Source organism: Sphaerodactylus townsendi, linkage group LG11 (genome assembly GCF_021028975.2).
Source record: "Sphaerodactylus townsendi isolate TG3544 linkage group LG11, MPM_Stown_v2.3, whole genome shotgun sequence".
Lineage (NCBI taxonomy): Eukaryota > Metazoa > Chordata > Lepidosauria > Squamata > Sphaerodactylidae > Sphaerodactylus > Sphaerodactylus townsendi.
Window position 1 is genome coordinate 37,441,406 of NC_059435.1, and position 25,335 is coordinate 37,466,740.

Sequence of the window (25,335 nt, forward strand, 5' to 3'; positions counted from 1 at the left end):
TCACAGCTTCTCGGAGCTCTCTCAGCCCCACCTACCTCACAGGGTATTTGTTGTGAGCGGGGAGGGTCAAGGAGATTGTAAGCCCCTTTGAGTCTCTTGCAGGAGAGAAAGGGGGGATATAAATCCAAACTCCTCCTCCTCTTCTTCTTCTTCTAGTTTAACTGCTTGTTTTGCTTCTAGCACCTTTCCATACTACAATATTTATTTACTGCATTTACATGCAACCTTACCATGCAGATACTCTAGGTTTACATTTTAAAATATAAAAAGAAAAAAAGTTTTAATAACTTTTATACCTACTTTCCCCCTCCCTCTTAATTCTTGGAAAAGGTTCCTACAATATTTTATAGACCGCCCAGAGCCCTTCGGGGGTCGGGCGGTCTATAAAATTCAATAATAAATTAATAAATAAATATTATGGGAAAGTCAATTTTGTATTATTAATTTTTTTTAGTATCTTTACTTTGCCAGGGTCTGGTTTTTATTAGTTAAAGTAGAACAGCCTAGTCCATCAGACTGAGCTTTGGACAATGTCTTTGATATGTCCTTGAAAAAAAATAATTCATTGAACACTGTTAGGATTATTTCCAGCTTTGTGACTTCTTCCTTTGAACAGAAGGAAGAATTTTGGTAATATCACATCTGTTGTACTTTAATGAAATTGGACAGTTGGAAGATAAATTTGTACAGTGTTTCTGTATGTGGCATTGGTGGAAGTTACCAAGTCCGTGTTTTAAAATTTACATTATTTATAGTTCACCTTTCTCACTGAGACTCAAGGTGGATTGCATAATACATGTCTGTGCAATCAGTTGGATGATGAAACAGCTAATAAGCAATGTAATAGAACTAGGGTTGCAGAAATCTGAAACAAGGTGTAAGTCTTAAACATTACGTGTTAAACTTATGTAAGAAATCGTGTTATATAAACAGAAATATAGTGCAGTGAGAGCAACATAAGGCATACAGCAACAGATCCTTCGTATTAATAGTATACTTCGCAATTCTGTTTCTTTTAGTGAAATGTCTTCCTCAATCATTCTGTTATAAATGCCTTCCTAAACACTTCCATGTAAAATAATTTGCAGAAAGGCAGACATATGGGCTCCTCCTGATCTCTGGCAGGCTGTTCCATAGGTGAAGATCCTTACAGAGAATGCACTTGTATTGGCAGTTGATCTTGTCCATTTGCAGGATGGCATCTGGAGAAGGCCTTCTTAAGAAGGCCCTAGTGTCGCAGTTAGGAATATAGAAGGAGACACTATGCAGATATGGAGGTCCAAGAACACAAAGGGCGTTGTATGGGACATTACCTTGAATTGAATCTGGTAACTATTTGGAAGCCAATGAAGTGCCTGCAGAATGAGTGTACAGTGTATGGTGCACCCAATTCCTTATTATAACAAGAGTTGCAGCATTCTGCCCTAATTGGAGTTAGATATCAAGTGGAGTCCTATAAAAATGCATTATAATCTTGTATCAGTGTGACTGTAGCATAGATCCAAGAGGTTAGATGAGTTAAGGTAGGAGGTCATTTTCCAGGCTAAACTACGTTGGAAGAAAGCACTTTTTGTGGTTGCATTAACTTGGTTATAATGCTGGATCTAGTAGAACCTTATGGATGAATCAGCTAAATCCCAACAAAAGTGAGGTGTGATGTCATTCAGGGCCTCAGGCTTCCCAGCCAATGTTGCCTTCATCTGGCTAGACTTCAGGTTCAGTTTCCCACCCATTTCAGGTTCAGCTTTCAGGCATTTAACCACAGCAATCAGGAAGTGATTCAGTGCCTTTACTGATTCCCTAGGGGATTTGTATAGAAAGATTTGGACAATCAAGAACTTTGCCAGGAAAAATAGATGGGTGCAGTTAACAAAACAATGTTAGTTTAATCATCATCATAGTAATAGTAATAATAAACTTACACAAAGCCCCAATAGCATTTGAAGACTAAGAAGGCCAAATTTGATCAATGCTATTACAATATCTGCCAAAATAGCAAACTTTATCAGTGAACTCGGAACAATCTCGTCAGTGCTATCTGTTGAATTTTCGTAGTGGTGTTGGAATCTTAGTGCTCATCCTTATTTGCTCTGTGTCACTGCTATAGTTATTGGTTTAGGCTGCCACTTCCTTGCCAAAAAAAACAAGAATTGGCAGAATTTTCAGAGATAACTACATAAACTGTTCCCAGCACAGCACACCATGATTTTGGTACATGTGTTTTCTAGTGTTCTAGAAAACTGCCCGGGGCTGCAGAGCCTGTACTAACAATCAGAAAAGTTCTAGTGGTTATGTTCCTTTATGCTCCAACCTAATATCTCCTTTTTACTTAAAAAATACATTTCATGTGGTATTAGTATTAAACCTATTCGAAAAAGCAGTGCAGTGTTTTAAAGAACTAATATAAGTTCGCTGTGTTGGAGATTTTATATTGACGTATGTTTTATTTGTGATGTGACTGCATCATACAGGGGCAAAAAAAACTGCTAAAAGTTTGTGGTTTTAAATGTAAAACGTTTAAGTTTTGGGAGGAAGTATGATTTTGTTCATAAAATCCAACCCCTAACATGCATTAGATAATACCCCATAGCTACTGAGATTATTACTCATTTGCTTCTTATATTTATTTTATTATTTATTTATTTATTATTTTTTAATTATTATTATTCATTTATTATTTGATTAAATTTCTATACCTCACCTCTTCGACTCAGGGCCAGTTACAATGAAGAACATACATATATAGCATATATAAGGATGCCAGCAGGCCTAGAGAAAAATGTTGAATCCCTTTAGTAGAATATTATTTACCAGATAAATATCTTTATGTCATGAAAAGCTTGTGGCCCATTTCTACATATTAAACCTCTATCAAAACAATGATATCTAAAACAGATAACAAAGGCTGTTTCAAAGGGGCCAAAGATACATCCACATATAGCAAGCTTTTAGTCCCCCTTTATTTGTTGAGCCATGAAATTGAAGTTGACTAGCCTAGAGGAATTGCTAGTTAAACTAGTGAATGTATTCAGAATGAAGTATCCCAGCCTACTGCATTACATAGCGAGCAAATTTGCTCCCAAGTAATTCTTGATCTGTTCCTCATCCTTATAGACTTCAAAGTCTCAAGGAACAGCAGAGAAACCTATCTGGAAAAGTGTATGTGTAGGGCAGGAGGTGATTTATTTGATTCTGTGTTGCTTTCAGTTTTGTACAAATCAGGATTCTGCCAATGTACATTCAGTAGTTTTAAGGGCACATTGCAGGTTTACATAGATGATCCAACTAGGCTTTCGTGTTTTCCCCCTTCTTTTTCCCACTTTCATTGGCACACTGCTTATTTTCCAGTAAAATGAAGAATGAAGATGGATTATTCAAAATTGATAACAGTAATGGACCATCCTGTAATGTTTTATTGAATTTGAGTTCTGTAAATTATGTGGTGGAGGGAAATTTGCCTGCTTAAGTATAACAGAAATTGCCACTGTGTTCATATAATTCTTCGTAGTGTAATTTAAGAAAAAGCACACTACCCACATCACTGTTTGAATAAAAGGTACAGAGGTGCTATTACACTATCATGACAGCTCTCCTCTTGCTAATAAGCGACAAAGATAAATGTGTCTGCTTATAACTTACTTGGCAGGGCTCCAAACTTGCGGGTGGAGTTTGAAAATAATCTTCCACCTGGATATGAGATTTCAACCCACTGCAGTGGAGACAGATAGCATATGAGGACATTTTGCATATTTGGGGGGAAAGGTATCAGCAGATCACATTTTTCTTCTGAGAGCTTTGAAGTTCCATAAGGCTGATAAAATCTATCTCAATCAGTGATTACGTTCAAAGAGCAGACAAACTGGGGGCCAGACAGGCTATGTTTTAGTGCATATTGGCAGACACTTTAATTTATCTCCCATTTTAAAGAATTCATAATTAGCTTTTGAAAGTGCTGATATTTATTGAACATTTTTGTGCAATTACTAATGAAGTATACTTGCAATGACTTGTAAAGATTTGTTTATTTTTTTGGGATGTGGCTGAGGTTTAAATTGACATCTGCTGTAAGAAAAACGATTGGACTGTTGTACTAGCAAATTTAAGCGCATATCTCTGTGTTTCATGTATGGCAAAAGTCCAGTTAACACCAGCTGCATTAATGAAGTAATTGTTAATATGGCTAGTTATGACATAATCATACTAGCAATATTTATGTATTGTGGTATTTCAAGATTTATAATGTAAATGGCTGATGCTAGCAATGTAGGAGAAATATGGTGGGGTCATATAAATGTAGAACAAGATCTAGGCATTCAAATATATACTAGGGTTCAAAACTGAATGCCCAAAGGCCAAATCTGTACCCATGAAGAATACTACCTAATGCTCTAGATACCTATCAGGCGCAAGGAGAAGGTGACTGCGGCATTTGTGCTCGAGGAGGGGTTGTAACTCAATAGAAGTGCCTCCTCTTTGCTTGCAGAAGATTCCACGTTTAATCCCTGATATTTCTAGATAAAAAGTATCATCAGTAGGTGATGTGAAAGATGTCTACCCTGGAGAGCCACTGCCAGTTTGAGAAGGCAGTACTGTTATTGATGGTAGTCTGATTCAGTTTAAGGCTGCTTCATGGATATACTTACTACAGATTGATAAAAGATGGGGAAGGAAGAACTATTCTCTGATATTTCCTGTATGGGAGAAAGAGTTGAAGGAAAACTGGTTCCTAATATACACTTTATGTACTATTATTCTCAAATGATGCACAGGGACTTATTGGTGTGATCTGATAGAGTACTGCAAGAGATAAACATATTCAATAATTAAAGGCCTCCGAGACATGACACACCTTCTCCAAGGGCAAATAATTCTGGTGTATTTTTTCCATGGGAATGATTGGAACATTCAGTCATTCTTGATGCAGACATGAATAAAATCACACAGCTTTCAGAGATCACTTGTTGTATCTCTGCACAAGTAACTGCACTGGGCATAGTTTCTAATCAAAAGGCATATCCAGAGCAGCAACTCACTCAATCAGAAAGAGTGCTGATTACTTTTTTTTAGAAGACAGGTAATTCTACCATATTTTAGGACTGGCATTGCAGAGTGTCTGCTCAAAAAGACAATATTATAAGTTTGTGAGTATTGCTCTGCCTAGAGTTACTAATCTTAAGGTTGGAATTCTCTGTAATTGCAGCTGATCTCCAGACTACAGAGATCAGTTCTCCCAGAGAAAAGGCAGCTTTGGAAAGCATACTCTGCTGTACACCATAGACTCTAGAACAGGGGTAGGGAACCTGCAGCTCTCCAGATGTTCAGGAACTACAATTCCCATCAGCCTCTGTCAGCATGGCCAATTGGCCATGCTGGTAGGGGCTGATGGGAATTGTAGTTCCTGAACATCTGGAGAGCCGCAGGTTCCCTACCCCTGCTCTAGAAGAAACCAAAGTCCTAGAATGACATTACATCCATCTTGAGCTCATGTCTTTCTCCATATTTATTTACTTCATTTACACACTGCCTTTTCTACCCTATGGGGGTCTTTTCCACAATAGTTCTTTACAACTTATCTTGCTGACAAATACTTCAGTTTTTCTTTTAATTTTGCACCATTTTTTCTCCATTTGGTTCCAAAAACATTTTCCCTTCATTTTTCTTCCATTGTTTACCTGAGCTCTTTTACCAATTTTTTTCCTGAGCCTGCTTTCCTTGAGCATGGGATCATGTTGAAAGTCTTTATTTCTCCACCCCACCAGTCACCTGGCTGTTACTTCCTCTTCCTCTTCCTCCTCCATTGTCAAAAGGCTTTAATTTTTTTCTCTTGATCATATCAAACTAGCAGTACAGCACTAAGACAGAGATACAAACTAGCATGGTTGATTGGATCAGTTTTATTAATTTCACATAGAACTTGCAGTCTTAAGGTTCAAGCAAACTAGCATGGTCAATTGGATCAGCTTTGTCAAACATTAGGTCAGAGAACAATTTTGAAGCAACGTGCAACTGGAAGAGTACTAGGAGTATTTGCTGAATGTAATCGAGGTTGTTTTCCTTCAGGAACCTGCTCCAGGAGCTTTTTGATTCCTATTTTTAATTGGTACTTCGCAATAGTAGAAATGGTGGCTGAGACATTTTGAATTGCAGCTTCAACATGTAACTGTGCAGTCACACTAGAGTGCCCATACAAAATTTAAAAAGGGGGATGTTGTTCTTCAGCGTCATGGATGACATCCCACCACCCTTAGACATTATCTGATTTCAGCAGTAGTGTGTGGAATAAATACAAGAAGTGGGGGTGGGGGGGAGGAACCACAGTGATGGGAGAAAGGAGGTGTGTGGAATGTTTTCACAGAAAATGTTTCCAAGACCCAAGGTTTGACCACTTGGAAAATCTGTGGTAAACTGTGCATATGGAAGAGGCTAGAGACTCAAAGTAGGTTACATTTTCTCCTATCCATTTTATCCTTATGTCAACTTCGTGAGGTATGTTGGTCTAACAATGTGACTGGCCCAGAGTTACCCCACAAGTGTCCAGGACAGAATGAATTCAAAATTGACTGTTGCACATCCTAATCTGGCAGTAACCACTCTCCAAAATTTCTCAAACTTCAGTTAGCAAACTTACATCTGCCTATTGCATTAAAATTGTATAGCTGCCATATAAACTAGAAAATTAGTGAAAAGATCTATTCATACCAATATTTGAAAATGGACTGAAATTATCATTACAGTTATTGATCCCCCACAAAGTAAATTTTCAGTGATTAACAAAGATTGGAACAGCTAATAGAGTGTTTTTGTTTCAAAACTGTGATTCTTTTAGGAGTCTTGGAAATATGAATGTGAAATGTGAATTAAAATAAAATATTGAACAAGTAGGATTGTCAGCTTTGGGTTGGGAAATACCCAGGGATTTGCTGGGAAGTGGCTGAGGTGGATGTGATTTGGGGGAGGGATCACAGTGGGATGTAATTCTATAAGGTCCACCCTCCAAAGCAGTCATTTTCTCCAAGTGTAATATTAGGAGATGTCCACCTACTATGAACAAATATTGTCAGAAAGGAGGTGTTTGGAAATAAATCCCATTTAAAATATACATGGAAAGAATAGCACGTTTTAGAGCCTTTGAATCAAGCTCTGGATTTGTAGAAAAGTTAAATCTTCGTACATTCCGATAGTCAATCTTTCGGGTGTATGAGAAAAACTGTCTAAGTAGTTTCAGAGATCTCTATTAATATTTGTAATAATGACTATCTATAAGGATTTGTTATTAGGAATGTAATTTTTATAGGGTGTAATTTTTATAGGGAATATAATTTTTATAGTATTTTTTCTCACAAATATTCAAAATATTTCCTTTTCTCCAAATAATAAACATAGTATCAAATATAAAAAGTTCTCTCAGGCTGATTATGCACAAGGTGTTTGCTGCATGGTGGAGGCAAATGTCCACTGCAGCAAGATTTCTTGGACAGATATATTTCCTCTAGCCCCACTATTATTTTCCAATCTCCATGGCACTTATAGCATGATTTTAATTTTGCTTCACTGCCAGAGCAGGACAATTTGCCAGTGGGAGCGGCTGTGCTGCAGACCTCTTCCCTCTGCTGGCAGCCAGCCTGCCTAGTCTTACCTTCCCACTCCCTCACACTGCTTTGCACACTTCCCCCTGACCCTCCTCTATGTTGCCGTCTACTTCCTTCTTCTTGCCCTGCTGTATAATTCTATTGCATGGCTTCCCTGCTCCTGCATATATTTAGATTTTTTTAAAAAATGAAATAACCATATCAATAGATTGATAAATTGATACTAACACTAAAAAAAGTAAAAATAATAAGACTAGTCTTTTACTCTAAACAACCAATTTGCCTCTGCATTTGATCAATGGACTGGCTCTGTAGTTTTGTACACAAGCAATTAGTGGTTCCAGACCACACTGAGAAAAGCCTTGTTCTTAAAGCATGTGTTTACAGCACATTGGGAGACAGATGATCATGAACCTGGGGAGCTAAGCAAACGGCAGTTCATGCTGTCCTTTTGCAGTTCTGCAGTTTGTCTGCTGCCATTACTCCCCCCTCACTTCCCACTATAAAAGACAACGAATGTTCGGGCAACGTGTGCAGGTGCTGTATCCAAACCTTTCTTTAATAGTTCACCTTTTTATGTTGATCTATCGATCTATCAGTCTATCAGTAGATTGATAGATGGATGTAACAATCTATTGATAAGATTAAAGATAAAAAAATAAAGATTATATTAAAAATTAAAGCACACATGCAGGATAGAGAACTTGTAAAACATTGTGTGTGTGTCTCCTCCAGATGCAAGCAAAAAGCCAACTGATGGGTAATACCTGCCCTGGGGCAAACAGGGTGATGAATAATAATGCTGAATATGCCCCGAAACAAAGACTCCTCGCCATTTGTAAACGGCCTCAATTGCTCTGTTGGTTGGTGGTAGTTATGATTATTGATTTCAGTGAAAGTTCCTTACAGGGTCATATGTTCATACCCTTTTTACAAATAGTTATTATTTTATCTTGCACAATCAAACAAATCTGTTTATTACCTCCTGCTCTTCAGCTGTGGTCTTTTACAGCTGAAAAAGCAGTCCATAAGATATTCCTAATTAATGTAATCCACAGTATGTATGACAAATATTGGTACGTATGTCCTTGTTTTTTTAAAAAATGTACCCCACTTTTCTCTACCTAAGGAGTTTCAAAGCAGCTTACAAACACACTCCCTTCCTTGTTGCACAGCACGAACCTTGTTATGGGTTCTGACAGAACTGTAGCTGGCCCAAGGTCACCCAACAAGCTTCATCTGAAGAAGTGGGGAATCAAACCCAGTTCTGCAGATTATACTCTGCCACTCTTAACTACTACACCATGCTAGCTCTCAGATGTTTGGGCATCTAAAGAGCAGATAATTCCTGGTAACAAGCCAACACTGATGAGAATCATTAAAAATTTAAGTTCTCTAGACCATCTAGTCAGCGTGCCAACCAGAACATGTGCCAGAATGTTCATGTCGAAAGCATCCAGTGATGTTTAAAAATCACTTCTATAGGCATGCAGGAACCCACAGAATTGGGAACATGTTGCAGTGGTGGGGGGAGGCTTCCACCCATGCTATTTCCCTGACCTTAAACATCCCTAAGGAGCCGCTATTTGATCTGGTGACCTGACAACCTGAAAACTGAGTTTAAAATGTAATGGGATGAAATCTCAGCATGCCACTGGTTTGGTGTCCACTTTTAAAATTCCTAGTTACCTAAAAACTGAGCTGAATTGAAATAGTCATCATAGAATCTTCCTAAATTAATAAATGATGGGATAAAACAAACACCATGTCCCTCTTTATTGTCATCTAGTATATAACATTGTATTTCTTCATCTTAAAAGGCAAAGTCCTCTATCTTTATCTTTGCATATAAGCATTCATTTGGGATCAAAAGCTGAAGTGATAGATATGAAAAAGAGTTAAACAGGGTTTGAAAATTACAGTTCTACAGAGTTACCTTTGCCAATAAGTAAATCAAGGTGTAAATATCTTAATTAATAATCAGTAAATAAAATATGGTGATTTATTTGCTTGACTTTTAAAAAAAAAATCTTGACCTTCATAAAATGAATTTGGTGTAGCATATACAATTCCCTCCCCTATTTTATCTTCACAACAACCCTACAAGATAGGTTAACCTGAGAGAGAGAGACAGAGAGAGACAGAGAGAGACTGGTTAAATTGTACCCATTGTACCTAGAGGTAAGATGGAAATTTGAAACCCGGTCTGATTGGTCACAATCCAGAATTCTAACCACTTCACCACATTGATATGTGAATGAGCCAGAATAGTCAAGGTTTCATGTACACAAAAATTAATTGTGAAAGGATACATTATGACGTCATATTTTTGCAACGTTTTTAATTCTTTTTCTTAAGTTATATAGTGGTCCCAAATTTCTAGGAAAAAGTTCTCTGCCTTTGTGGTTTGTATTTGTTTTATTTCAGGCTTTGAATCAGAGTGGTTCAAAATGCTGCAGAATTACTTGGATTTTATTTATTCTTACTATTGTCTGCCTTAGAAAGATTTCATGGCAAGTTAAGTCAGTAAAAAAGAGGAGCCCAATTAAGCAGATTCAGTTTGTATTGTGCATAAAGCAGATGCTTAATAAAATTAAGACTACAATTGAGGCTCTTCTGCATTACCTCAATTGTCAGTAATATATTCCTATGCAGGATGAATGCCTTTTTACTGTGTGCTTTCCAGAGTTAGAGAAACAAAGAAAAGAATGATTAGCAGTGACTGACTGTGTATGCTGTATAAGACTGCATAGTGTAACAGGGGCTTTTTCTTTCTTTTCTTTTTTTGGTATTCTTTTTCTTTACAGGGCTTGCTCTCAGAAATCCTGCGAAAGGAAGAGGACCCCAAGACGGCTTCACAGTCTCTACTGGTAAACCTTCGGGCTATGCAGAATTTTTTGCAGCTACCAGAAGCAGAAAGAGATCGCATATACCAGGATGAAAGGGAAAGGAGTTTGAATGCAGCTTCTGCTATGGGCCCCACACCTCTTATAAGCACACCCCCCACCCGACCTCCACAGGTAAACAATTTTTCATATATTATGATCTGCTTGTTGATGAAGCACTGGTAATATCTGAAGAAAAAAACTACTAAGTTGTTGAGTATTTTTAAAGATACAATAATGATGGTTGAGGTTTATTGGACAAGCAGTCTTTAAAGTCAATTGTTGAATCCTTTTAAAATCTTTACCAATCTGTGCAGCCAAGAAGCTCTGAAGCCAATAGACAATGCTAGCTTGGCTTCAGACTATATAGTCAGGAAATACACTTAGCCTTCTCCATCATCTGCCCCCCACCCTGCACACTTTTTTGTTTTGCATATTCTGGGGAAAATTATGCACTTTAAATAGATATTAAAATTGACTATGGTTTGTACTGTGAAATGTAACCCTATACAAGGACTTGGACTGTAAACCTTGCTTTCATTTGCACTGCACTCTATCTATTGTAGGGGCAACCTCTGATCCAGAACTCATGGAAAGATACTGATCTTTCTTGAATGGAAGCACTTGTCATCACAGGGAACATGCTCCATAACAGGAAGGTGTTGTGCAAATGGAGCAAGGATTAGAGCCCAAGGATTTGAACCCAAATGTTTGAAGCCCAGCATATCTAGCGATAGGCTCACACTAGCTCTGATGTTTGTAACTTTAAAACAAAAAAAGATACTGCATTGGTTTTTAGGCTCTCTTCATTTGATCATGTATTTATGGTGTGTACACTATATTAACTGTGCAGTATCACTTCGAAAATACAGGCCAATCCAGATGGAGAGGCCACTGGAGGCAGCACAGTCTCAAGCCAACATGTTTGCCCTCCTGGCCGGCATAAGTGGTTCATACGGCAGCCAGGAAAGCAAATAGGGTGGCAGGTGGGCATCACAGCCCTACGCTGCACTCCATGGTGCTCAACTGGCTTCCAGCCACCATTTCCACAATTGTCTTAGCTTAATGCGGAGGCCAACACAACTTGGAGCATTTTCAGAGCCGACACAACTAGGGGCATTCCCAAAGGTGGAGCCCACAGGAGTTTGGACCTGGGAACGTTGAAGGCAGGGAAGATGAATTTGGCCAGAATAACTCTATTTCACCCTATGGAGGGCTTTCATGGGGTTAAAGCTTCTCCAGCTTCTCCTGCACTACCTGAAAACCCTCTGGAGGCAGCAAACCAGCGCAGCAGCAGCACAATCCCCGTCTGCCTCCAGGTACTGAATTGGACTGTTAGTGTATTCTTTTTTGGTTTTGGAATTGTTGAGGCCTTGCTGCATCAGAGCACCCAGGAAACAAATATATTATAATCTTCCACTTCATTTCCCTTCCCCAGTATATTTTTTATTAGTTTTGCCTTTTCTCTAGTTTCAGAAGTTACAATAAATCTAAATATTGATTTGTCCTCTATATGGCTCCTCAAAAAGACTCCAGAAAAGGATATATGAGTCTTCCAAACATACTGTAATGTCTAGGATTTTCAGTCAGGATCTACTGATTTTTGGATCTCTGTTTTAATAACTATCGTAGCTGGAATTACAAGACATTATCATGTTCTACTGAAATTGTTGCTGATTGCTGAAAGAAAAATACAAAAATGCTAGTCCCGACAAAAACAAAAGACATATAATAAATAATGAAGTGCAGAAAGTATCAGAGAACAATAACTCCTCTTCTAAGGAGGAGGTTCTTCTTTTTTAGATATAATCTTTTTAATACCCGATCATTGTAAAGTGTATGATCTTTCAAAAAAAGAGCTATGTTAAAGCAGATCAAATTGTACCAAAAATCTGTTGCCTATTTGCCTGGATATGTGTATTGATATGGTGTTTGATATTTCCTGCATTCATTTGTTTATTACCTATGTATTGTCTATAGTATGTAAATGATGCAATAGTAAGCTGCATTTTGCTTTAGTCTTTTGCCTTCATTTGAAAATAATTCCTGAGCATTTCTAAAGATCAAGCCAAGCATAAATCAGACTTAGATCTCTCATCAAGAGATTTCTTGAACCCTCATGGTTTCAGTCTTCTTCGTATATGTGTGGTGCTACAATTTCTAATTTCAAAAGATATGTTTCAGTGTATGTAGCACTTTACTAAGATTGTTTAAACACCTTTGAAATCTAGGTGCCTAGTCTTTCTCTAAATAGCAAATAGTTCTAATTGACGATCTGTGTGCCAAGTTTATTTTAATGACACATGTGAAATGGCCAAAATATAAAATACAACCTTCCATCCTTGAGAAACCACCATGCAGAGGAGAGTTAATGGAAACACTCACACTTAAATAGAACTGTATTTCCAGGCGCCACAATAATAATGGAGTAGTAAACTTTGTCCTGATAAAAAGCCATTTTGAAAGCAACCACATTTATTATACCTTTCATGCCATTTGCAGATAAGAACTAAAAAGTAGTTTGTTTTGCCAGGAACAACTACTTTATGAATTTTAATGTACAATATAATATTAAAAGCTAAACCAGGATTTAGAAATGGTTTTGTTCCCAAAACTAAAACAGTAGTTATGAGAATGCATGATAAAGGGTTTTTTGTTTTATTTTCACTTGGGAAAAATAACGTGAGCTCCCATATTTGTGAAAACCTGTTCATTTACCTTTGATTCTTCATCAGTTTGTGCTTTGTTCAGAAAATATGATGAATGGATGTATATATACAAATCAGACCGTAAAGAAGAGTGTTTTTTCTATATACTTTAAAATAAGTACTAGGAATAAAAATTATTCTTTCTTAGGCTCATCTTCCCAAACGTTTATGGCCATTTTATAGAAATGGTAGCAGTTTTGTTACAATTACAATAACTGATTAAGTGATGCCTAGTTGCACTTTGTTTTTAAGATGTGTGCTTTTAGCAGGCATTTGTTTCACGTTTTGTGAAGTGCCATATGTACTGATGTAGGTATATAAATAATAACTTTTATTATGGGTTTTGGTGGTGTTCCAGCTTTAACATTTTTGAAGGTTTTATGTCCTTTGCTAGCACTTTTTCCTCACAGATCTCCCTCTTGAGTTCATTTCTACCCCAAACACTAAATCTCCTTTCAGGAAAATGAATGTTATAAACCACTGTTCCTTTTTTGAAATGCATATGTAAAGTATAGCACACTAAGTTGTGACTGATGCTTAAAAAGGAAAAAATAAATGTATACATGGTATTCTAATGGTTAATTAGCAATTTAGAGCAGTTCTCAACAACACAACACAACATACATGCATGCTATCTTTAATGCTTCAATAAAAGTTAGGAAATAAAATTATATAATTATATTATTGAGATTATTTTGTTGCATAAGAATTTAAAAAATGAAATAAACCATCTTAATCAACATAAGAACATAAGAAACCAAGTTAGTTTATGCGTGTATGCTTGGGTTGCTCTAAATTTTTTTTTTTTGCATAAGCCCTTTCCAAGAGTTGTTTAGAATTTAAAAAACTGTACCCGATATTTCTATCTGTTAACATTCACATAATTTAATTATTTTTCACCATGTTTCTGATTTAGTTCACTTAATCATGTGGACCCACTTTTAAATCATTATTCTTTCTAGTCTTGAGAAAACAATTGTTTCAGATGAATGAAGTAGTACTTCAGTGCATAAATGCTCAACACAATTGCCATCTTTTTCTGGTGAACAGAAAAGAGAACCACTGCATAAGAGCAGTGGGTTTGATGGTTACAGAGGTGATTTATGGCAGTATGGCAGTTTGCACTATAAATATTCAAGATTTTTTTCCCAGCTTAAGATACATTCAGAGATTGAAATTCATTTAAAGTTAACTAGAAAGTTGGCCTTAAAAAAGCAGTCAATTGTTTTTTGTTCTGTGTGGAAAACAGGTATAGGAACAAGACTTAACAGGACAGCATTATTGAACACTTTTTAAATAAGAAGTAAAATTAAGCATTTTGTGCTGAAAAATGTTGAAATCCTGCTGTACCATTGCACATGCACACACAGAAACACACAGTTACTTGAAGGTCCACTTTTTGGGTAAGAACCTGGGCAGACTTTCCCTTATCATAACTACGCTACCTTTGGAAGATTCTTAAGACCAGGGAGGCATAGGAAGCCAATAACTCCAGCTGTGCCCCAGGAAATTTGCCCTTCTACATTGGCACAGCACTTACCATGAAACAATGTATGTGCCATGCTGGCAGGACTTCCTGCCACTTAATTTTTAGCCAGCTTCCTAAGCACTTTCAGGGTTTAGAATTGCTGTGTTAAGATTCTTTTCTGTACCTTGTCTGAAAGTGTTAGATCACCTACAGCAGGGGTAGGGAACCTGAGGCTCAAGAGCCGCATGTGGCTCTTCTGCCCTTGCACTGCAGCTCCATGAGCCGAGCCGCTGGTCCCATCCTTGCCCACCCTTCCCCTCTCGCCTGCCCCGCTGGAGCGGGGTGGGCGCTTTCTTAGCGGCTGGCGAGGCCGAGCCGCTGGCCCCATCCTTCCCCGCCCTGCAGGCAGCAGGGCAGACGCATCCATGCGCTTCTCAGAATGAGCAGAGTAAAAGGTGTTATCTTTATTTTAAATGTCAAAAATTATTTGCGGCTCCAAGTGTTTTCTTTTCCCATGGAAAATGGGTCCAAATGGCTCTTTGAGTGTTAAAGGTTCCCTACCCCTGACCTACAGCAATAGCATTGTCCCTTTGGAACAGCCTCCCTAAACAGGAGAGAGTTCCTATATCAGCTGTATTTGAGAGAATGTGTAAAAGCAGTCATGTTCAAAAGAGGGTTTGGTGAAAGGTGATGTTTTTGCTGTACTTTAAGAAAGAGAGCAAGAGGGACACTTTGTATTTCAGAATGTTCAATCTTTCACCAGCACTGTCTTTTTAAATTGCTTTGAGCCACTATTGTTTATTTGTTTAGAAAATTATGCCTTTCCAGGAACCTGCCCAAGGTGGATTACAAAATAATAAAAGGCAGCACAATAAAAGATATTAATTAAAATTAGGCATTTAAAAACTGAGCTCACTATTAAAAGCGATAAAGTGTGATATAATTCAGCATACAAACATAAGCCCCATGGAGTTTAGGCTAAGAGATGCAGAGTTACCTAGGAAAAACTACGGCTAAACAGAAATTTGAACTCACATTTTCCAGTTAAAATCCAGCATTGTATCCATTCTACCACAATATTGGAAACTAGTAAAAGACATTTATATGACAAAGAATTGACTGTACTGGTGTTTCCTTGTGCTTAATTTCTTCAGTGAATCTAACATTGCAATCATATCTTTTCGCTGATTGTAAAATTTTGTTCAGCGGTTTGCAAATTCTTATTAGTCTGTTTTACACATTTGAAAGGGAGTTTGTGTGAAAGTTATAGTTCTTTTAATACCAAGCATATTTATAGGCAAGTCTCACTGATTTCAATGTAATTTCTAAACTGCAGAGCATGATACAGTTGTGCCTCTTAACTGGATGCTTACTGTTACTTGTTTGAAAATATACATTCATATTATTTTATAGGTGAAAACAGCCACTATTGCAACTGAAAGGAATGGAAAACCAGAAAACAATACCATGAACATTAATTGTTCCATTTATGATGAGATCCAGCAAGAAATGAAGAGAGCTAAAGTGTCTCAAGCATTATTTGCAAAAGTTGCAGCTACTAAAAGCCAGGTAAGGGCCGTATCAGGCTTTATCAAGTTGACGTGCAATAAAAGATGTCCCAGTATTTGCTCCAGTATGAGTGTGTTTGGGCTTTATGAGGATGGATGGAAGAAACTGGAGAGAGTATGGATGCAATCTAGAAAATGTTAACTTAGGTTCTACTTAATTACTGTGCAGCTCAAGAAGTCTTCTAAAGTGGTCTGCCTTTCTCTAGATTTCGTACTTTCATGTTAACCTGATATACTTGCCTGAAATGTGAAAATGTAACTTTTGTCTGCCAGAATAGACTAATTCAAAGTACACAATCCAGATCATTCAAACAACTCTACCCTTTTATTAAATCAGAAATAACACATTACATCACTATGTGACCTGTCCTTTTTGGTTACAACTGAATCCTACTATTTGATGCATTCAATCTTAAGTCCAGTTTTCCTTCTTTGTGTCATAGTGCACAGATATGTTTCTGAACTATTATATACGTCTCACAGAACTACTCTCTTTGGGTTGGATCTAACCATTTTTTTATGTTGGTAGGTCCCCTTTGGCTGCTCAGAGTATTCATGTACAGAAGCCATTTGGGGTGCGGTCTGCAGTAATGGAATACATCCAATTCTTAGAAATTCCTCTTTTTTTATCCTTTTCTTAGTGCGTGCTTTATTTCTACCCCACCACCACCACTACCACACACACACACACAGGTTTGTATTGCCATGTATCTCTTTATCTTCTACTTTCACTAAAGCATGAAACAAGAATTTAAATCAACATTAAAAATGAGAGTAAAATTGAATAGCAATTCAACAACATGACTAGGGCCCCTTCTGCACACGCAAAATAATGCGTTTTCAAACCACTTTCACAACTGTTTGCAAGTGGGTTTTGCTATTCCGCACAGCTTTAAAGAGCACTGAAAGCAGTTTGAAAGTGCATTATTCTGCATGTGTGGAATGAGCCTTAGTTTAAGAATTATTATCAGTAACGGAAATTTTAGAAAGGGTATATAGTTAGGCAGGACAAATTTTGTTTTGGTTCACAAATATGGGGAACCATGCTACAGTAGTCTTCCATAATGTCATGCTAATGTCATGAACAAAGCTCCAAGTTTTGGCATGATTTGTTTCTTTGTCAAATGCTGCAGCAAATTCCTTTTCCCTGCTATATAATAATATACACGCTGTTACATAAGCATTGTAAATAAATATCATACCAGTTACTTAGCACTATATATTTCACAATGATCAGCCATATTTCTCTTGGAAGCTCATAACCAGGAACCATGTTATCCCTCCCAAATATCTAATCACTCAAGTGACTCTGCTGTTGAACATGAAGTCTTCATATTTTAGCTGATCCGTGGATTTATATAATCCATATGGATTTGAGTAATCTTTTTAAAGTTCATCAAATCTATATGTTTTGTTTGTTTTGGAGCTGTTGCCAAAAATTGATTGCAACTGCTTTCCTTCATTCCTTCTGCCTTATCCAGCTCTTCCAGTTTGCATTGGGAAAAATATGGGAAGACACGTAAGTCCCTTTAATCCCAAAATTGGGTCCCATTTAGGGTGGACAACAAATACTTAGTATGTTTTTTATTCCCCCACTCCAAATCTCTTCCACCCTTTCCAGTTTTTGCTATAATACAAATACAGTTTTTGGTATAATACAAATAGAATAAAACTGACATAAATAAATATCTTTCCGAATTGAAATGCTAAGTTTGCCATCACAACTACTGCAAAGCACTGAGCATTTAGCATCCCAAAATCACTCTCCTGGATGAATAATTTTGAATTCCCAAATGGTCAAGATTTTGGACTATCCCAAATGGTCAAGATTTTGTTGTTGTCTCAGTGCAAATGAACTTTGCACTTTCATTTATTTACTTTGCTTTTCTCCTTTGGAGACTCAAAGTGGCTTATTCTCAGAACAATCATGTGAGATAGGTTAGACCAGCCCTTCAACGTCACACAGTGGTAGCATGGAAATTCAAACCTGGGTGTCTCAGATGTTAGTCCAGTACTCTATTACACTTATCACACATTCCATTTCCCCATCTTGTTTTATGCAGAATAGAAAAGAGGAGCAGCAGTGGCCTAGTGGTTAAGAGCAAGTGTACTCTAATCTTGAGGAACTGGGTTTGATTCCCCACTCTGCCGCTTGAGCTGTGGAGGCTTATCTGGGGAATTCATTTTAGCCTGTTCACTCCAACACATGCCAGCTGGGTGACCTTGGGCTAGTCACAGTTCTTCTGAGCTCTCTCAGCCCCACCTGCCTCACAGGGTGTTTGTCGTGAAGGGAAAGGAGTTTGTAAGCTAACTCTTCTTCTGCTGCTGCTTCTGTTTCTTCTTCTTACTCTGACCAAGTGACTGGCCCCAGCTGTTCATCCAGTAAACATTAAGTGCTAAATAACTTCTCATTCTTAGTCAAACACTATAACCAACCAAACTGGCTATCTCGTAGGGTGCACATATTGACATTGCCTTAGAACTCCATTTTAAAACAGCTGTAAAAGTTTTTGATTTTAATTAATAGCCAAGTTCACTTAGAATGTAAGTAGTGCCTGCCTGAAATCTGTGTTTAATTTGAAAATGTTAAAGACTATATAGCAAGACAGAATATTAAATAATATTGATTGGAATGATTGATAAGATAAACAAATAGTTATTTTGGATTTTTATCAGAATATTTATCATGCCCAATTGGTGTATGGTATCTGTAGGTAGCATGTTAATTGTACAGAAGCTTACAACTTTAGATACATGTGTGGGATATGAAGGAATATTGTGTAGTGAAATGTAAGGTTGATATGAAAAGTAGATTATCGTTTCCATGAAGTCATGTAAAATACTTCCTCCAATTGATCACGTCCTTAAAACTGCATCAAGCTAGAAATTCATATTTTAGTTCTGACCTGATGGAATATGACCTCTTTTTATTAAGCATGTGTTTGAGATTCTAGTGTTGCATTTTACTTTGTTATTTAAGCTTCAACTTTGGAAATGTTTGCAGTTGGGAGTTTCTCCATCTTTTCATTATATAGAAAGGATGTTTCTTTTTAAAGTTACATGCTGTAAGGAATACTTAAAAGGATATTTTGGAAATGTTATATCAAAATGATTAAACTCAAGCTGTGGACTGTAAAAAATTATAGCTTTACAGGCCACATGCCTGCCTACCCTTCAATCACTGTCAAAGTGATAATTTCTGCAATAATATGTTTCTTTTATTGTGGGATTCTAAACACCAAGTGCTGTTTAAACATTAAACTGAATTGTTTATGTTAGCGCTGTACTCACTGTGTCATACATCAGGCCACTATAATCTCTCATGGAATGTAAAATTCTGTCATGAATCATGGCTTGTGTATCGGAAATTACTGTAATTTTGATTGGAAATTACAGGGCTCTTGAAATGTTTCTAATTATGATAGAATGTTAACCGCGACTTCAAACCTGTGTGCTTCTTTAGATGTCTTTTATTTCCATGTGAAGGTTGTGCATTAAAAAGAAATATCCGTTGTTTGCATCTCTCCATATTATCCATTCTGAATGTTTTCAGCTTAACATAGATACTGTATCCATAACGCCACTTGGTTTCATGCTGTGCTTAATGTACATTGGTGTGGGGACGGGGAAGCTCCTGCTGAATTCTCCCTGTTCTGCAATACTCACATATTTTATATAATTTGTTTTAAGTTTACTGTTACTTTTAAATAGAAAAGTTGAAAACAGTAATTCCAGAAAAAATGCATTGACATGCAGCTGATAATAATTGGGAAACAAAATAATGTGTGGAGATTAGTCACTGAAGTCACAAGTAGTCTTGTTAAAATGGCATATTACAGTGCACATCACCCAATTATTAATGCCTAGGAATATTAATATGTAATTTATACATGTATTTTTAAAAATAGCTTGCTGATTATTAGAGAGCAACTTATACAAGTCCACTGTTACTAATATAGGCAACCTACTTTTAAAGATGTCTTATCATAGTATAATATTATTTCAAGGTATTGGTTGTGATACCTAACATCTAAAGTTTGTGTTATTCCCCTCCTCCCATATTTTTACTTCATAACAAGCGTTACTCAACTATTTAGTGTTCCAAGCTTAAAAGCAATGTTATAAGTTCAAGTACAAGCCACTTGCAGCCAAGACTGACAATCAGAAAAAGTATTAGAATATTTCTATTACACAAGAGGGAAGAGCAGCTCTTGTCTTTCAAGTAACTTACAGAACTTCCAAGTACCTTACAGAACTCCTGCACATTATGGAATCTCAGTCCCTTCTTTGATGTCTGATTTCCCAACAATTTTCTTTCTTGACTGGATGTGATATTTCTATTTGCTGGAAAATTAAAAAACTACTAAAACAAATGGGTTAATACCATTTAGATAAGCCATAGTTGCTTGTTACAACAGGATAGTCTGTTAGTAATATCTGTGGAGAATGAGAATAGTTTATCGCTGTTTACAATTTTAGGAAGAAACAGTGTAAGACTGTTTTCACACAGGCGCCATCCCTAAAGAGCTTTTCGCAGCAGCACCAGCCTTACCGCCCCCAAGCGGCACGAAGACACCACTTTTAAACCTCACTTGTTGAGTGAGGTTTTCCAAAAGTGTCTTCCTGCCGGCATGGTGCAATGCGCACCGGCGTGAGGGCGCCACTTTTGCCCCCTCCGGTGTGTGCAAGGGACTTGCCTTCCTGTGCAACTCGGTATGGCTGAAAAGACATGCCCATGCTGCCCTCGGGTCGGAGGGCAGCGTGGGCGTGTCTTTTCAGCCGTCCTGAGCTGCACAGGAAGGCAAGGTAAGTCCCTTGTACACACCCTGGGCGGCTCTGTGTGGAGCCACCCCTGCGGGCGGCATTGTCGTCAGGACTGCCTGCATGAAACCGTGCGAGCGCTGACTCGGCCGTCCGGAAACGGCCTGAGTCTGAAAGATGTCATTCTCATACCAAATATTCACTTTGTTCTTGTAAAACTAGTCTTTTTTTTCAGTCAAACATTGGCATGACTTATTTACACATGAAAGGTAGATAATTGCAATTCAGGTGCTGAAGAATGCCATTAGATTCCTTTACTGCCACACAGAATGTGGCTTGAATGTACTCACATGCAAGTGGGTAGGTTTTCTTCCATGTGAAGCTGGGCTAAGAGGAATGCTCAGTAGGCCTGAAGTATTTGAAGTATTTCTCCCTTATATACCGTACATGTCTCCCTCAAGTATGGTTTCAGCTATGGCTGGATTAAACTAGTACAGGACCTGTAGCATATGTTATAAAGGGGCCCTTGTAACAGCACACACTGCAGTGACTTTGGAGTATGGGAGCAACATACAAAGACACCATGCCTGTGCACACAACACAGAGCCCACACACAACTGCACGTACACATAGCCCACAGCATTCACCATGCAGCTTCTTTGACATGTAAACAGCCGTGTTATCAGATCATGAGAATGTAGTGTGATGTCAATTTTACCAGACAGCTTGCAAACATTAAGTGTGGTGCCTTCCAAAACGTGGGACCTATAGCACATGCTGTTTTTGCTTCGACACTGGTTTCAGCAAGAAGAAGTTTCTCTTTTGCTGTGTGGTAATGTTGTCACTAACCCAACAGCTGTGGTTTGGTAATTTAATAAGCCTCACATATGGCCCTACTATTTCTCTTTCTCTCTGTCTCTCTTAGACACTCATATATACCAGATTCTGTTGTTAGTTTATTAATATCGTAATATTGGTTAAATATTGCAATTTCCCAGTATAAAGATATTACAGTAATTTTTATGTTTCTATGAAGAACTATTTATTTAATATATTCATACTGGACAATTATTTTTAAATAGTTCATCTTTCACATTTTTTAATTTATTGTTAGCTCAGTTTTGCTATTTTTCATGTTACTATAATATGTTGCTGTTACTTACCTCCTTGTGTCAGTTTGAGCATCAAATGCTGTATTCAGAATAGAAAATTTTAATACAACATTGTTTTGTCCTAACAGCTAGGACCGACATTATTGGATATAATTTATTAAATAAATAGACAAAATTTCTTCAGTTTACCAAACATTCCTGAAATTTCAAAATGTCCAAAATAGGCATGACCGGTCTTATGCTGGTAACTTTCAGCCCTACACTCAAGCATGTGTTTACATTTCTCCCACCAGAATCAGTGGAGTTGGAGATATATTGGTTTTTATTGTATTCAATACATTTTAGCTAGATATGTCTACATAACTGAAATAAGCAATCCTAGATATGTTGTCTGTTGGAGGACAGTTTTTGTTGCTGGTATGTAAATAGAACACAAAATATATTGAGCTATATACACATTTATATTATGCGATGCCCAAGAGAAATGAATTAAACTCTTTTAAAACTAGGATTTGCTTTGAACATTCATCTGTAAGTACTCAATGATCACTGCAAACTAATGGTATTTAGTGCCTTACAAGCCCAACCCTTGTTTGGTCAAATCTGTTTTCAGAATTGACAGAGCACTGCATGTGCTTACTAACACTTGATAAAGTCAGAGATAATGCTGGCCCATTGATTTGCTGCATATCAGTATATTGCCTAACTTCCAGCATGTCTATTTTTATCATTCCAGTTGTTCAGTCACTTAGGTTTAGCTGAAATTAATAGGTTCACATGGTACAGTAATGAACTATATATTCAATTGGTTGTTGTTCCACGGGGCTTTTATATTTTGACACTTTATTAGTGATACCAAGAACCTACCCTTTTAATTTAAGCTTCATTGTAAAAAAAAAGTGTATTCTAAAGAGAAACAATGCAACAATATTCCCATTCCCCACCCCTGGAATTAAACAGTCTTAACATATGCTATGCATATCACTGTGTGTGCCTGTTTGAACATAGTCTTTGTAATGTTTTGCTCTGCTTCACTGATTCTCGCACACATATATAGATTTTACTTGTAGATCTTTTCTTCCCATTTCACCTATACATCCCTTCTCCATAATTTTGAGATTCTGGTATATAGATCCCAAAATGCTCAGTATTTCCTCTCCCCAAAAAACCAAAATCTCTAAACCATTTTTCATGGTATAGCTGTAACTGAATATCTAAAAAACTTTGGCTCCATTGTATTCTATGAGAAATCTTTGCGTGGTTCTGGACAGGGCAGTTTTTAAAGTTAGATGCACCAAATTTGCACCATAGCTGCTGGTGACATTCCTTAGAAGAACCATCAAGTGTAGTTAAAAAATGAGAAAGCTGTGATACAAGTGCCCAATTGGAGAGAGGGCAGGTGTCCAGGAAGACAACTTTTTGAAATAAAAATGAAACCTGATTTGGAAAAGAAATGACATGAGGAGAGAACTGAGCAGGCCAAAAATGGATGAGCAAAGTGAGTAGTTTAAAAAAAGATGAAGAATGGAAGGAGTGTACAAAAGAAAGGAAAATACATGAACTAAAGGGAGGGTGAATTTTGAAGAAAGCATCCATGCAGGCATTGTTGACTTTCTATTTCTTTAAACAGAATGAAGAACCCAAAATGATTTTTGTATTTCTAATTGGAAAGGAATATAACACTGAAGCATATATCAGACAAAACAGCTATACATATAGGAGTAGGAGAAACTTGTTTCCTGGTCTGTCTAGCAGTCCAGTCTTCAGGCATATGTTTAAGCTCCTGGGGATACCAGCTGCCTGTTTCTTAACCCTCCTATCTATATATATAAAAAACCTAACAGTGACTTTAGTCATGCCCTAACGCCAAAACGGCTGGACGGATCGCTCCAAAATTTTCCCAGGACGTCCCTCCCTGTTCTGGGCAGGTAATCGGACCTTCAAATCGCCGAAAGTCCATACCTGAGCCTGGTAAAACATCTTTTTCCTGGTGCACCAGGCAATGAAGCTGGCTGTGTTTAACTGTCACCCTTAGAATGTTCGTGCAGCATGTCTGTGGCCTGAGGGCTTGGTATGAGGGCTTAGAATGTTCGTGCAGATGGGCAGTGAAAAGAGTAAATAGGTAATACTGTTAGGTAATACGAGTGGAAGTGAAACACATACACGCTTTGCCGTGTGAGACGTCAGGTGGGGTCCCCCCCTCACACGCAGGTACCTTTCACTCTCTGTGCCTCACCCACTTCTACCACACAATACACATCCAGCTCATCCTCACACACTTCACTCTGCCCTCCCTCACATCCAACCACCACTTACCCACTTCCTCACCCATATTCACCACACTCTCTTTTACTAAAAGCGAGCTGGAGTTTGCCTTTTTCTTCTAAGAAAATCCGCGGGGTGGAGGCAAACCAACACTACTGGCTCCGCTTCTTTTACACGTGGCCCTTTAAGAACCCAGGGAGCTGGCCTCAAACTGAGCGCCTCACCACCCTGCCTCTGCTGCCTGACTGGGATGGCCTGCTTGCCCCAGTTCTGCCTTACCCAAGCCAGGACTGTGCGTTTCAACCAGCCTCATGGACAGCAAGATTCGCACTCTGGACAGTTCCGTTGTGGAATGGAAAGGGTTACGTTATACTAAAAAAACAAGACAGCACCATATTACGATGTGCATTGAAAAGGGAAAGAGGGATTCCATTTGACCACCCCAAAAGGCTATGCTGGGGATCATTGGACCTGCATGGACATCTGTGTGGGTTGCGGACTGTGATGAGAAGGACAATTGCCACAGCAACGCGTGGCCGGGCCCCGCTAGTACAAAATATAAATAAATAAATGGCATCTAAGGTTTTCTGGAGAAGGGCTGTCTGCAACCTGTCTCATACTAGTTAACATAATTAATAATTAGCAAAATACAGAAAGTTATGTTAAAATTAAGACAATAAAATGTCCTCCTTGCATAAGTCTAAATAAAGATAAAGGTCTGGTTAGTGATATGCCTTTTGGAAGCCTAAAATCTTACATTGGGTTCTGAACAGCCAGTTTCGTGTACGAAGTAGCTAGAACAATTAGGAAAATCTCGTCACTGAAATACAGGAGGCAAAGTCTTCTAAGCAAACACCGCATTCCTGACTGAATCTTGATTCAAGGAGCTCTTCTTCCTTAATTTTCTTTTAAATTATTGGAGACAAACAGAAGTAGTGGGAATGTTTTAAATATTATTATTAAGCCAACATGTCTTCCT

The 25,335-nt window shown here is 37.8% G+C and overlaps 1 protein-coding gene across 14 annotated transcripts in view; it reads left to right on the top strand.

Moving 5' to 3' along the window:
* Positions 1-25,335, top strand: part of SATB1 (SATB homeobox 1) — a 118,265-nt gene that overhangs the window by 66,836 nt on the left and 26,094 nt on the right. For all 14 annotated transcript variants that reach the window (XM_048510730.1, XM_048510729.1, XM_048510740.1 and 11 more), the window contains 2 exons: positions 10,397-10,609; positions 16,064-16,219. In XM_048510730.1, coding sequence (XP_048366687.1) covers positions 10,397-10,609; positions 16,064-16,219 — 369 coding nt within the window. The remainder of the gene's footprint in view (positions 1-10,396; positions 10,610-16,063; positions 16,220-25,335) is intronic.